Raw genomic sequence first — 13,657 nt, forward strand, 5'->3', positions numbered from 1 at the left:
GTACTGAAAGAGCTGATGGATTTTACTGCGAGACCTCTCTCCATTATTTTTCATTGGTCTTGGGAGTCTGGAGAGGTCCCAGTTGACTGGAAGCTGGCAAATGTCCCAATTTTCAAGAAGGGTAAGAAGGAAGACCCTGGTAATTTTAGGCCTTTCTGTCTCACTGCAGTGCCTGGTAAGATAATGGAGAAGGTTATTCTGGCTGTTCCTGAAAAACACTTGAGAGACAATGCAGTCATTGGTCGTAGCCAGCACATGTTCACAAGGGGAAACTCCTACTTAACCAACTTAATTTCCTTTTATGACAGCATCACCCATCGAGTTGGCCAAGGGAAGTGAGTAGATGTGGTGGGTTTGGATTTTAGCAAAGCTTTTGACACTGTTTCTCACACTGTCCTTCCGGGCAAGATGTCCAGCACAGCTAGACAAGCCCATAACACGTTGGGTGAGCAACTGACTGGACTCAAAGAGTTCTAGCGAATGGGGTTGTAACAGGCTGGTGGCCAGACACCAGGGCTCAGTGTTAGGCCCAGTGCTCTTTAATGATTTTATAAATGAACTGGATGCAGGAAGTGAATGTATATGAAGTAAGTTTGCCAATGATTCTAAATCAGGAGGAGCTGTGAACTCTCTGGAGGATAGAAAGACCTTACAGAGGGATCTGGATAGAGAGCTGCGCAATTACCAACTGTGTCAAATTTAACAAGAGCAAGTGCTGGATTCTGTATCTGGGATGGGGTAATCCTGGTTATACACACAAATTAGGGGATAAGAGGCTGGAGAGCAGCTCTGTGGAAAGAGATCTGAGGGTCTGGGTTGATGGCAAGTTGAATATGAGTCAACAGTGTGCTTTGACAGCAAAAAGGGCCAGCTGTGTCCTGGGGTGCATCAACAGCAGCATAGCTAGCCAGTCAAGGGAAGTGGCGGTCCCACTTTATGCTGCACTGTTGCAGCCCCACCTCAAGTACCGTGTGCAGTTTTGGGTGCCTCAATACAAGAAGGGCATCAAACTGTTAGAGTGGGTCCAGAGGAAGGCTACCAAGATGGTGAACGGTCTCAAAGGCAGGAGTTACGAGGGTCAACTGAAGTCACTTGGCTTGTTCTGCTTGGAGAAGAGAAGGCTGAGGGGTGACCGCATCGCAGTCTACAACTTCCTCCAGAGAGGCAATGGAGGGGGAGGTGCTGGTCTCCTCTCTCTGGTGACCAGCAATAGGACACAAGGAAATGGAAGGAAGCTGCATCAGGGGAAGCTCAGATGATGTGAGGAAAAGGTTCTTCAAAAAGAGGGTGGTTGGTCACTGGGAGAGGCTCCGCAGGAAAGTGGTCACGGCACCAAGCCTGTCAGAATTCGAGGAGCATCGACAATGCTCTTAGTCGTGTGGTTTAGTTTTAGGTAGTCCTGCAAGGAGCAGAAGTTGGACTCAATGATCCTGACGAGTCCCTTCCAACTTCAAATATTCTATGATTCTATGAAATAAAATTGTGGGGTTTTTTTTTATCATGGCAGAAGGAAAGCTGCCATTTTTTGCTGATAGTAACGTACAATTTTTATATGGAAAATAGATATCTATAACAAGGCAAAAATCAAAACAATCGGCTGCCACTGTACAGACAGTCTTTATCTACCCTTGAAAACAAAGGGCAATTTCCTAAATGGTCAGAAAATTGTTTAGATAAAAAATACACAGCTGAAAAAAATTCATCTTGAAATCTGAAATGTATTAGCTATATTATCTGCTTCTTTCTTTATAATCCTGTTCTTTGTTTATCATTGCCACATTAAGAAGAAATTATCTGGTGAATTTGGCAGTTCTAAGAGTAGCTTGCAACGTGCAATTTCTAAACAGAAGAAAATACTAAATTAATGGATAGAATAAAGAAATAATGGTGTTGCAGAATGAGCAAGGTGGTAATGAAGCAAACATTGCTAGGAGCATGGTAACTCATGCTGTTGCTCTTTAGCTTATCACAGAAAGGACCTGGTATGGTAAAACCATTAATAAAAGCTCCATGCTTTTTGATTTAACTTTACCCACATTGTTTTTCCTAACTTTTATTAATGGAATTTGTGGTAGATGCCTGGTGACTGGTCCATTAATGGTTTAGACCATCATTCAGATTGTGTGTGCTGTTTGTTCTATTGGCCTACCAGAAATGTTGCTTTCACTACTTCCATGTAAAACTTTGTTATTAAAATTCTAACTGTGATAGTCACTTGTAGACCGACTTTAAAGCTTTTCTTTTTGCCCTAAAAATATACTGCAATGTTTTGCCTTTTCCTTCTTCCAGGCACCCTGCCAGTCTTTCTGTTTTCCATTACAGTGACTGTAAAATTAAGTATTGCTTTTATGTGCTAAGCCATGCACGTGTGTGAATGCTGTGTATGATTTCACCCCAGGTTGCAGCCAAATGTTACCAAAAGGGAGGAGCAGCTGAGAAGTCAAAACTGGCCCTGGCACACGATGCTGTTCTCAAAGTGCACTCAAAGAAAAGCAGCCCCAAGTAAGTGTGAACACAGATGGGCAGGTGTCATTCTGCAGTGCCGGACCTCACAGGGTGTGTGCAGGGGGACATTCCTGTCACAGTTGTGGGACTGGACTGGAGGCACCAGAGAACCATGCAGGCTAGGTTAGGTGTCTGCACATCTTTCTTTGTCTGTGGGTGGTAAAAGAGATTTAAAAAATTGGAAAGTCTAGCACAGCTCCAACAGGATCTGGGCACTTTGGGGAGCAGAGGGAGCACTTGTATGCTGTAGGCTGTCCAGACCAAATGTGGCCATTGAAGGGGCTTACTGGTTATGTGAGAGAAAAGCAACAGGATTTGCATTACCTCAAAAGGCTTTATGTTCTTAGATGTGGACAGAACATACACCATCAGCAGTGCTCAACTCCAGTTAATCCCACTGCAGGTTCACCTAACAAAGAAGACGGAATGGTGGTACATATTGGGAAAGAAAAGCTGCTAACAAAAAGTGAGCTTTGGGGTGAAATTAGAGTCAATCTAAACAAGCAGAAGTAGATGTCAACCAAAGGGTGTTTTTAAAGGGACAGATTTTGAGATAAATCATTTAGTTCGTGCCGTCAGCTGGGCAAAACAGCTCAAGGGTTTGACAGGGAGGAAAGTTTGCAGTTTCATGAAGTGGTTGAAAAACTGCTTGGGACTTGTCTTAAATAAGACAGGAAAAACTTCATGAGGAGGATTCTAGACCTCAGTGAATTAATTCCTGCTCGTTCTGGGGAGGCTGAAAACCACTAGTCATAGCAGAGTGGGTAAGGAATGACTAGAACAGAGGAGGCTAGCACTGAAGGGAGGAGGGGGAAGGTCTAGAGAAATGTTATTGCTGGAGTTAGTCAAGATTTTACCTTTTAAAATCACCTGTTTTATATTAGTGGCCCTGGCTAGAAGTATAAAGATACTCATAACATTTTGTAATCATAGAGAATTTGTTGATGGGACTGAAAAAATGTTTTTTCAGTTGGTTGTGAGCTGTGGTGCTTGTCAACTGCATAAAGCCTGAGAAGAAATTGGGTATATTAGGATATATTAAGTTGACAAAACGTGCAATAATGAAGCTGTGAAAGTGGCATTTTATTTTTTTTTTTAGTAGCGGTATTAATGGTAGTGTACAAAGCATAAATAAGATACCTGTGTGCTATATAATAGGGAATGCTCTGTATGCTTCTGATCCTCCAGGTTCAAGAATGATGAACTCAGACTAGATCTGGGAAGAAAATAAGACATGCTGCAAGGAAACCAGAAAGGCTGGGCTTGTTTGGTTATACAGAGCAAAGGCTGAGAACAAATTTGACTGTTGTCTTTAATGGCATTGGGGCTAAACAGCAGAAAGGAAGGGAGGAGCAAGTTAAGCTAGAAAGGAGGAGCAGCACAAAACCACACTAGTACACTTTAGTTTGAGAATTTTATTTTTAAAAAAAAGAAAAAAAAAAAGCTTCTTGCTGCCAGAGCAGTGAGATTCTGGAATAGACTTCTGGACAGAAATGTGTCACCCCAACATATAACTAATAGTAAGGTAATACCTTATCAGGTTATATATGAAAAAGAACACATGATATCAGTGTTGGTTGGATTCAGTGGCAGATCACATGATCCTAAATTGAATTTGTATGTAGGCAGTAATTTTCTCTTACTTTCTACAGGGAGAAACAGATGGAATACATGACATTGGCTAAAACTTATTTGGAATGTGGAGAACCAAAACTATCATTAAAATGTCTGTTTCAATCAAAGGAGTTCCGGCTCTGTGCAGAACTGTGTAAAAAGTTAGGAAAGGTATTAAATCCTCTAAACTATCCTCTCCTTATCACTTTCCTTTTCCTACAGCTTTTTTCCCCTCATATTACTCATAAGGTGATAGTATTCTTCTGTGACATATTAGTAACTGAACTGAAACAGCTCTTTAAGCTGGGCCATTCAAGAGGAAGCATTTGTCACAGAATAGCCAGAAGGGAAATGAAGAGGACAGTGATGCAGTTATGCAGTCTAGGTTTATTTCTTTGGCTTTCCTCGAATGTCACCATCAGTCATTTATGCTTTGCAGTCGAAAGTTAATTAATGACCAGTTTAATGAAACTTATTTCTGCTTTGCAGTCGGAAGTTAATTAATGACCAGTTTAATGAAACTTAAGCTGTTATTTCATTCGATACTCTGATGATACTGAAATGTCACTGATTACACCATCTAAGTGGAACCTTGAAACTTGTAAGGGTTAAGTAATGTGCCAACAATAATTTTCTAAGTGTATGAGGATATTGAACATTTTTTGTTTGCAGTGTTTCCACTGTGTCCTGGTTTCGGCTGGGATAGAGTTAATTTCCATCCTAGAAAGAAGGTAAAGGTGTTGTTCCCAAATATTTAAAGTTTAGGATACAAGGTTAGGGTTCCCATTCTGCATCCATAACTATTTTAATCTAATTCTGTTGATTCTGAGAAATTTGCAAGTCAACAGAAGTGTGTATGGTGTTTTTTAACAGGCAGAGCTGGGTGAATAAAAAGTGCTTTGGAAATCCTGTATAATACCTTTAATTTTGCATTCCAGTTTTTTGGACACGCGTTTTTAAGGATTTTTTAAAATTTTTTCAATTTTAATGATGATTACTTCAGTATGTATTTGATTACATTCAGATGCATTTATTAAAATGTGCTTATCTGTGAGATGCCTACCTGATGGAGTTACTGAATTCTATTTATGTAGTTTTGACTGTTTAGAGCACTTCAGTTTCATTACTGATTTCTGCATTGCAGATGAGAGATGCTGCAGTTTACTATCAGAAAAGCCAGTGCTACAAAGAAGCATCTGAATGTTATGAACAAATTGAGGAGTTTGATCTGGCAATTAAAATGTATTGTCAAGAAGAACTCTATGAAGAAGCAGCAAAGGCAGTTGAAAGGTATGTCTTCCAAGATGGTATTGGAATATAATTCTCCTTTCCATTTCCAAATTCACAATAATACTGCTGGTTTGCCATCAAATTTTCACGAGTTTTGGATGGTGACTTTGTTTTATATCAAGTTAAATTAACTTTGTCAGAATTCTCACTTTGGTAATGATAACATGGTGAAAGCATCCTACTGCATTCACAGCTGGAGCAGTGACTTAGCTTCATTTTCCTGGGAATTTTTCCCAGTCTTTATTACTAGTCATGTAATTCTCCTTCAGCCAGTAAATATGACAAAAATATTTAATAGAAGTATTAAATACTTCTCTTTTAAGACTTAAATAGTAATGGATTTAGCCGCTTAGTCACTGACTTCTGTAGGAGTTATACCATTAGATGTATATGTAATGCAGCAGTTGTTGTGGCAAATAAACTATTTGCCTCTTCAAAATCTCTAACTTAAGAGCAAAGAATAGTTATTTAAATGAGCAGCTTGCACTGCCTCTCTGACAGATTCTTGGTCCCAGTCTCTGAGATTAACTTTTCCACACCGTCTCTGCTGTGCTGGCTCAGAGCAGTTAAGAACTGCTTCAGACTGTGCTTCATAAACTGATCTTATTAGTATCTTTTTGACAAAACTTTGCCTCTGGCACCACCCCTGTGACCTCATTTGCACATTCTTGTACTGCGTAAACAGTTCATTTATTGGCCACACTTTTCATTACACCTAAATTAATTGATTACTTTTGAAGAAGGTGTACAGCAGTTAAAATTCTAGCAAGCCTACAGTTACACACCTTCACTGAAATCCTTTGTGATGTACCTTAATAATGACAGTTGGGGTTTTTAAGCTTGTTTAATACATAGAGATAGTTTGATCAAAAGTTCAAGCATTCAAGTCATCTTGCCAACTAAGTTAAGGTGCTTAGGCACTTAATAAGGAGCAAAGTATATAGAAGTACATACAACAGAATTGAAAGAGTTGTCTAAACTGACCAGTTTATGTAAATTTTTCAGAATGTTATCTATATTGACTTGTGGAGAATTCACTGAAATTCGTGTTTATTTCATTCTGGCTTCTGTTCATGTTAACAACCATTTTGTATTGAGGTTTACTTTAATAAACAGAAGATTATCACTGACAAAACATGATAAAAATAATCTGTACAGTGATTTGACAACATGGGGAAAGATCCACTAATGCTGTAAACCTCATGATCTTAATTTGTAGCAGAAGTTTTAATGGTCTTGCTTCAGACAACCTTATGTTGTAACTAAGTTCTTTCTGTAGATCTTTTAAAATCACGTGATTGTTGGGGTTTTTTTGCGTGACGGACATATAACTTGCAATAGTTGGCCTTTTTGAAGGCTTCTGGGGGCAGCTATTTGTTTAATGTCTTAGGGGCTTTTTAGAAACGCAGTGGTTTTTTGTCTAGGTTAGTCATCTGTGGTAGTAAGTTGATCTGTTATTTCAGATACGAAGAGATGTTAAATACAAAAGGACAGATGGTTTCCAAACTCTCGTGTACAGCAAATCAGTTGTATTTGGAAGCAGCTGCAAAGTACCTGAGTATGAACAGAACTGAGGAAATGATGCGAGTCCTTTCAAAACTTGATATAGAAGATCAGCTTGAGTTTCTGAAGTCTCGTGGATGCTTGCACCAAACAGCAGACTTACTGAAAAGGGAAGGTCGAGAGGAAGAAGCTGCAAAGTTAATGAAACAACATGGGTTTGCTCTGGAAGCCGCCAACCTCACAGCTATAAAAGAGTTCCGTGCATTGTGTTTGCTTGCTGCAGCACGTGCTGGTGTGACTTGCTGCTCAGAATCAGACCTGGTGAACATGGAAGTCATCCTAAAGGAAGCCCTTGAACTTTGTGAACAAACCGAGCAGAAGTCTGGCATTGCTGAGGCTGTGTTTTTGCAGGGAGCTCTGACAGGAGACTGCACAAAGCTGAGCAGTGCATACAGTCAGTTCCTCTCTCTGAATCATTCTGCTGGTGCAGTTGAAGCTCTCTTTGCATTATCTCGCTGCAGCACTCCTAACCAGAATATCCTCTTTATGGCAATGCGCGGCTTAATGGCTCTTCTGAGTCTGGTTAGGGGTTTGAAGAAAGCAGCCACCAATGCAGAGAAAGATATGGTGAAGTCATGTTTTGCCTATTTTGGGATTGTCCCAACAGGTGACAGTTGCCAGGTGTCTCAAAATGAAGCTGAACCTATTCTCAAGTTTTTGTCAGACAAGCCAAGCCTGAAAGAGAGGAAGACAAAAGGTGATTTCTCAGTAAGCACAGAGGAGGTAAAATCGGCTTTGAAGCAGCACTTGTTAAGCAGGTTGTGCTCTATCACCCATGAATTACTGAACAAGCATTACCCTGATACTTGTATGAAGTTCATTGCTGGCTTGAACTGTGAAGACAAAACCTGTGAGGGTTACCATAAGCCCTTGTTGCGCCATGAAGCAAAGACAATATTTCAGTGTAAAATGCATTTGGTGGCAGTAAGTGGACTGCTGTTGGAAGCCAGGTGCATTTTCCCTAAAGAGCTGCTGAATCAGTGCAAAAGCTTTGATGATATTTTGAGTGCTCACAGATATGCATCATGTAAAGCCCTCCTAGAGATGTTTTTTCCTAATCATTTTCATTTGAGAATACTGTCTGAGAACCCAAAGGCATGCAAAGAAATACTGGAATTCAGTGACGTTATTTCCAAACCCTGTAGGGCGGCGTTGAAGGAGTATATCACATTCAAGTTTAAAAAGGAGGACACTGCAGCCAGAAGAGAATCAACTGACTTGTGGCTAAGTGCCATGCAAGTTTTCATCTTATCTTCGGGATATCCTGAAGAATTTGAGAAACTTCTTTTTAAGGAGGAGGATGATTATAACAAAGAGCTTAACTTTGCCTTGTTAAAGGCAAAAAACTTACCAAAGACTAAAGGCCAGGGAGGAAAGGCCAAAGGAATAGAGGGCAGACATGGTATGTTGCTACCTGACAAAAATACTGAAAACGCAGGAAGAACACACTTGTGCTTCATTAGACTCCTTCAAAATTCACTTGAGCAATTCTATGTTCATAAAAACCCAGAAAACTGTAAAAGGTTTTTTTTCCGTTTTATGAATGTCCTGGTTAAGAAATGCACGAGATACCTGATTCCAAGCATAGGAAATACGGTGATGTTGTTGGAATTCCAGTATATTCTCTGTTGTGCTGTCTTGATGCGTCTCTCCAAGAACATCACACTCTGCTTTCCAAAAAGTTACATTGCTCTCATTCATTACTGGGAGTTTTTGTTCAGAAGCAAGGGCCATAACAAAGAACCTAGAGACTCATTTTCTATTATACAAGAGTATAGACCAAAGGACGCATACGTAGCTGTACAGAATTTCAGATCTCATCTCTGTTATCTGGCTGAAGTTTTGTGTGGTATTCATGGAAGGTTCAATGTCATTCTGGATGCTTTTGGGGATCCTGACTGCATAACTTCAGGGGAGGCTGAGCGGACTGTAGTGCTGTGCCTAGTGATGTTACTGAATGCTGACCAGGTGCAGAATTCTAAATATCGATCCCACTTATGCCACCACTTTCCTGAAATCAAGACAATGCTGAAATCAATGCAGAAAGACTCTCCCTCTAAAGTGCCTGCAAGATTGCTAAGGGTTGTGGAACAAGTGAGTGATGCTACACGTGTAAGAGAGATTGCTGCAGGCCTGCAGGAGCTGCTGACAGAGCGAGATGCAGAGCACTTGGTTGACTGCCGGTGGAAGTGGGACTCTGCCTACACTCAGGGGCACCCACCCATACGGGGCATCCTGTACGAACCCATAAACCTTGACAGGTTTACAACCTCTTTGGATAAGACAGAATATGCTGATGAGCTAGAAAAGGAACTTGAAAGGGTTCATTGCTTAGAGGACCAAAAAGATCCCCTGGAAGTCATTGCACTCAGCAAGCAACAGAGGCAAGAGCAGAAAGCATCTGCCCAACGCCACCTGCGTCGTGTCTTTCATTTTGTTTCTCTGTGCATGAAATGGAAAAGGAAGGCCTGCTCCAAAGCTGAGTCTGTTGCGATGGAAGGAGAGGAATTTGTATCAGAGATCTTCAAAAAAGCAGATATTGACCAAACACAGTGTGACCTCTGTGGAGTCAGATTTATCCAGAGCTCTGAGAACTATTTCAGCCGAGCAGAAAACATGGAGGCCGACACTTCTGAAACTGTGACACCAACAGAGATCAGTGGGGAAGGAAATGCAATTTCTGTGGCCAGCGAGGCTTACATAGAGCACCAAAACACAGATGAACACAGAAAGAATAATGCTGTCTACACATCCTATGTCGACTTTTTCAGAAGAAAGGTAGATCCAGTAATACAGGATGGACTGGAGGTAGTGGACGCCATTACACAGAAGACTTATACCCAAGACCATTTAGCATATAAAGAAGGTTCCAACTTAAGCCAGAGAAAAATCAAAGAGAATATTAAGAAGATTTCAGATGCAGTAGAGGAAATCTACGAGAGAAAAGCCTGGGCTAAAGGTAGGACCTTTCCAGTTTTCTTTTAAACAATATGTCATTTGTGGCCAAACTTCTAGACCTGACAAAGCTCCATTTGAAAATCTCAGTGCGGTCAAGAGAAAGATATTTCCGGGTATTTCAGGTAGCTGAGGAAAAGAAGAACAGACACAGCTGAAAATATTAAAAAACATATTTTCACCTCTTCCAAACACAAAATAAGACATCAAATAGTACAGGTAAAGTGAATTTTAACTGCACGATCAAGTGCTGAATTTATAGTCTTACAGCAGCCTGTTACATTAGACCAGGTAAACTTCGCTAATATTTCTGCTGTTTCCTACTTACTTAGTTCTGCTAGCCATAGTAATTGGGATTCGCAGGAGTAGAGTGTTAGGAGTACTTGGAGTCTTGGTTAAGGATACCTCTGACTAGTCTGCCCTTGAACTTGTAGTTTTCCTGGGGATGAACAAAAGTGGATACTTAACTACAAATCTCTGGGGTATCAGACACTCAAAGGCAACCCTGCTATTATAAAGTCCAGTAAATTATGTACTTAAGGCATATGTATTTTGATATTTGTCCTCCCCCCCGCCCCCCCCCCCCCATATGTTTAAAGCATTATACTGTGTTGATTTTTGCAAGCAAAATTGAACCACTGAATGAGTTGTCCTAGGAGCAAAATTGTTTGGGCTACTTGCTGTGGGAAAGTGACATCTTAAGTCAAAACATTGTTAACTGGCTTTAGTTGTAGAAATCCACCAACCCTGTCAAGCTGTCACTTTGCTTGGGATGTCTTGACAGTAGTGAAAAACTGTAATATTTGATATGTTCATCAGCTCTGATCAGTGAAATTCGTTAAATCTCTTAACTAAATGTTAGGTAGTGGTCTTCATTTGTAAGCTTTATCTTTACTCTTAGTGGAAAGCGTTTACTTATGGATGAAATCCATGAAGTTTTGCTTGTTATTTATTTGGCTGTCTGCTCAATGAACCATGATAGTGATCAATATGATAGATGTAGTAGGCTCAATTAGGTAATAGTTGATTTTGTTATGACAGTTGCTTGATGACTGTTACCTTGTTCTTCCACTCAATAAAAATATATTTTCCGAAATTATTTGCCTTTGAAATTACTTTTCCCTCACTTTATAACAAGCATTTTTCAAGTCCTTAGTGGTGCAGTTAAGCAAAGGCTGCAACATCTCGGGTCCATGTTTTACTTTGACCTGTATAATTTCAGAGGGATAATGAAAGCCAGGAACTTTAATACCCCAAAATAGATAAACCGGAACGTTTTCAGAAGTTTCAAGTGCACCTTAAAAAGGACAGCACAAGGATGGAGAGCTGCTTCTCTGACAGTGCTAGTAATGTTGATTGGAATGGGGAGTAATACATGCAGCATCTTCAACCTCAGTAGTGAATTTACCTGCACGTGAAATCACTGGTGACTGAGACTTCTTGCTTGGCAGCTCAGTGTAACTTTGTTTGGTGCTTGGCTTTTAGCTGCTGTCCATCTTTCAGCTAGTGTTCTTACAGAATGTTAATTGTGCTTCTTTTCAGCTGAAGAAATAATAACCAAACATGCCAACAAATTGGTTGCCACCGTTGATGAGGCTCGTAAGTGGCTGAAGAAAACGGATTCTCCTAGGATGAAAGAAGGTACGTTTTCAAATTGCACGGGTTTCTGTGCCCTCTAGAGGGCACTGTTCAGTAATGGTCTCTTAGCATCAATTTAGTCTCCAAGTCACCCGTGTTGTGGATATTCACTTACCCTCGAGGCAACAAGAAATTGGCGTACCAGTCTTTCCTCAATGGCTCTTTAAAAGAGCATGAGCCTCGCAGCTGGTTACGGAGTAGCCAGGATGGAGCAGGCCTCCTCCCCAGCACTCAGTGGATTCCAGCCTGCGTAACGTACGTGTGTGTGTGTGCACACAGGCACACGCAGATGCACACATAACTGTGGCTCAGATGCAGCCTTCAGGACAGAAACTTGGGTGGGGGGAACAGAAGACAAGCTATCTTCACCTTCATCAGTAAGATAGCGCTGTTTCTTAACTCTGCTGCAGCAGTGTGTTTATGAGCAGTGGGGATCCAAGTTCTTGGAAAGCAGCTTCCTAACAAAACTGATCCTTAGCTAGCTTTTAAGAGTTCTGTGGAAAAACATTATATATGCAGTTGGCTTTCTTTTGCTTTCACTTCCATTTCACTTGGTTTCACACCAGAAGTAACATACATTGATGCAGTCTATTGCTTCACAGACCTCTGAGGACAAGTTTAAGACTACATTGTGCCTACCTGTATGTCCAGGTTTAAGCAAATATTTAGGTGGTGAGATTGCAACAATTGCACAAAAAGACAGCAGTGATCAGGCTTACAAATTGCACTATATGTAAAGTATTAAAGTAGTTCTGGTTTAGAAAATCTGATTGTGATAAAGCCTTGTGTAACATTTTCCCATTCTGAGAAAGATATACTTAATAAAACTACATGGGAGGGCTCCCATAGTCTCACAAGGAACATTGTAGTCTGTTTTTGAAGTCAGTAAGCAATTGTATTGTCTGCTGAAACTGAACCTTGAGAGAGGAGTCATACATCTTACAAAAAGTCAAAAGCAGTAACAATAGGAGCAGAGATCTTCAGTGTAAAAATTAATTACTAGTGCAGCAAGTGGCTTAGCAGTCTCTAGCAGAACTCTGAAGTGTATTGTCATGTTAGGCTCAGTACTTCTTAAACATGATTATATACATACAAAGGTATATTGCTGACATAAAATAGCAATGACATAGCTTGTGATAAGAGTAAAAGGTGTTGGGGTTTTCCATTCTGTGTTAATTTTTTTTTTTTTTTAAATACAGGCTTTGTGCATGATAAAGACTTGGAAAATGAAGTAGAAGATGAAAGCATGGCTTTTGAAGAACTTGCCTATAAAAAACCTTCAAGAAAAAAAGGAAGATACGGGAAATGTTAATTAGAAAAAATATGCAGGTGGCTATTCTATGCTTTTAATCTAATTTTAGAACAAAAAAATGTTGTTAAAAAGAAAAATAGAGGGATGGGGTCAGAAATAGGAAGATTCTGAAGAAAAATAATTATTTATGCTATTGGGTTTTGTATCACTTGTGTCAGAATAATTGCCTGTGTGGTGACAATGTAATTGTTAAAACCTACGATAGGGCACATTTCCTTTCAAACCTATGTGGTAGCTTGAAAATAACAAAAAGAGAGACAGAGACCCAAACAAGTAGTAAAAACCAATAATGTTTCTGCCTTATCTCAGGGGTATTTTTCCACTCAGTCGTCTTTTTCTTTTTCCCTGTTACTTTACATCATCATTCTTCTGAGCTAGAATACTCAGAAAAATGTAAGGATACTTTCTCTGATTTTAAGAGGTTTTAATTGTTTTTAGGTTACCATTGTAAACCTGCTGTATTCTGAGTCTTATATATGGAAATTCTTGAGTCTTCAGGTGCGATACTTACAGTATCTCTCTTTTCTATTTTTATGACAAGGACAGTAATTTCTAAACACATTCGTTTTTAACTGTACCTCTAATTAGACAGGTATGGAAGTTATGGATTGTCTTCTATTGAATCAAGTTTTGATATAAACTTACCTGTAAATATTGAAATATAGATAATCTTGTAAAAGAGTATTACACATTTTAAGTGTTTTGTAATTTTTAATTGATACAGGGATTATTGTAATGTATAATAACATTTTTATAAAACCTGTAAGATTTTTAAAATCA

General features: G+C 39.7%; 1 protein-coding gene across 3 annotated transcripts in view; it reads left to right on the forward strand.

The window, feature by feature from the left end:
• The window catches only part of TRANK1 (tetratricopeptide repeat and ankyrin repeat containing 1), a 65,784-nt gene extending 52,127 nt beyond the window's left edge, over positions 1–13,657 (forward strand). For all 3 annotated transcript variants that reach the window (XM_055707472.1, XM_055707471.1, XM_055707473.1), the window contains 6 exons: positions 2,399–2,502; positions 4,158–4,290; positions 5,264–5,409; positions 6,873–9,931; positions 11,470–11,568; positions 12,765–13,657. In XM_055707472.1, coding sequence (XP_055563447.1) covers positions 2,399–2,502; positions 4,158–4,290; positions 5,264–5,409; positions 6,873–9,931; positions 11,470–11,568; positions 12,765–12,877 — 3,654 coding nt within the window. In that variant the 3' untranslated portion in view covers positions 12,878–13,657. The remainder of the gene's footprint in view (positions 1–2,398; positions 2,503–4,157; positions 4,291–5,263; positions 5,410–6,872; positions 9,932–11,469; positions 11,569–12,764) is intronic.

The sequence above is a fragment of the Falco cherrug genome, chromosome 4 (genome assembly GCF_023634085.1).
Source record: "Falco cherrug isolate bFalChe1 chromosome 4, bFalChe1.pri, whole genome shotgun sequence".
NCBI lineage: Eukaryota > Metazoa > Chordata > Aves > Falconiformes > Falconidae > Falco > Falco cherrug.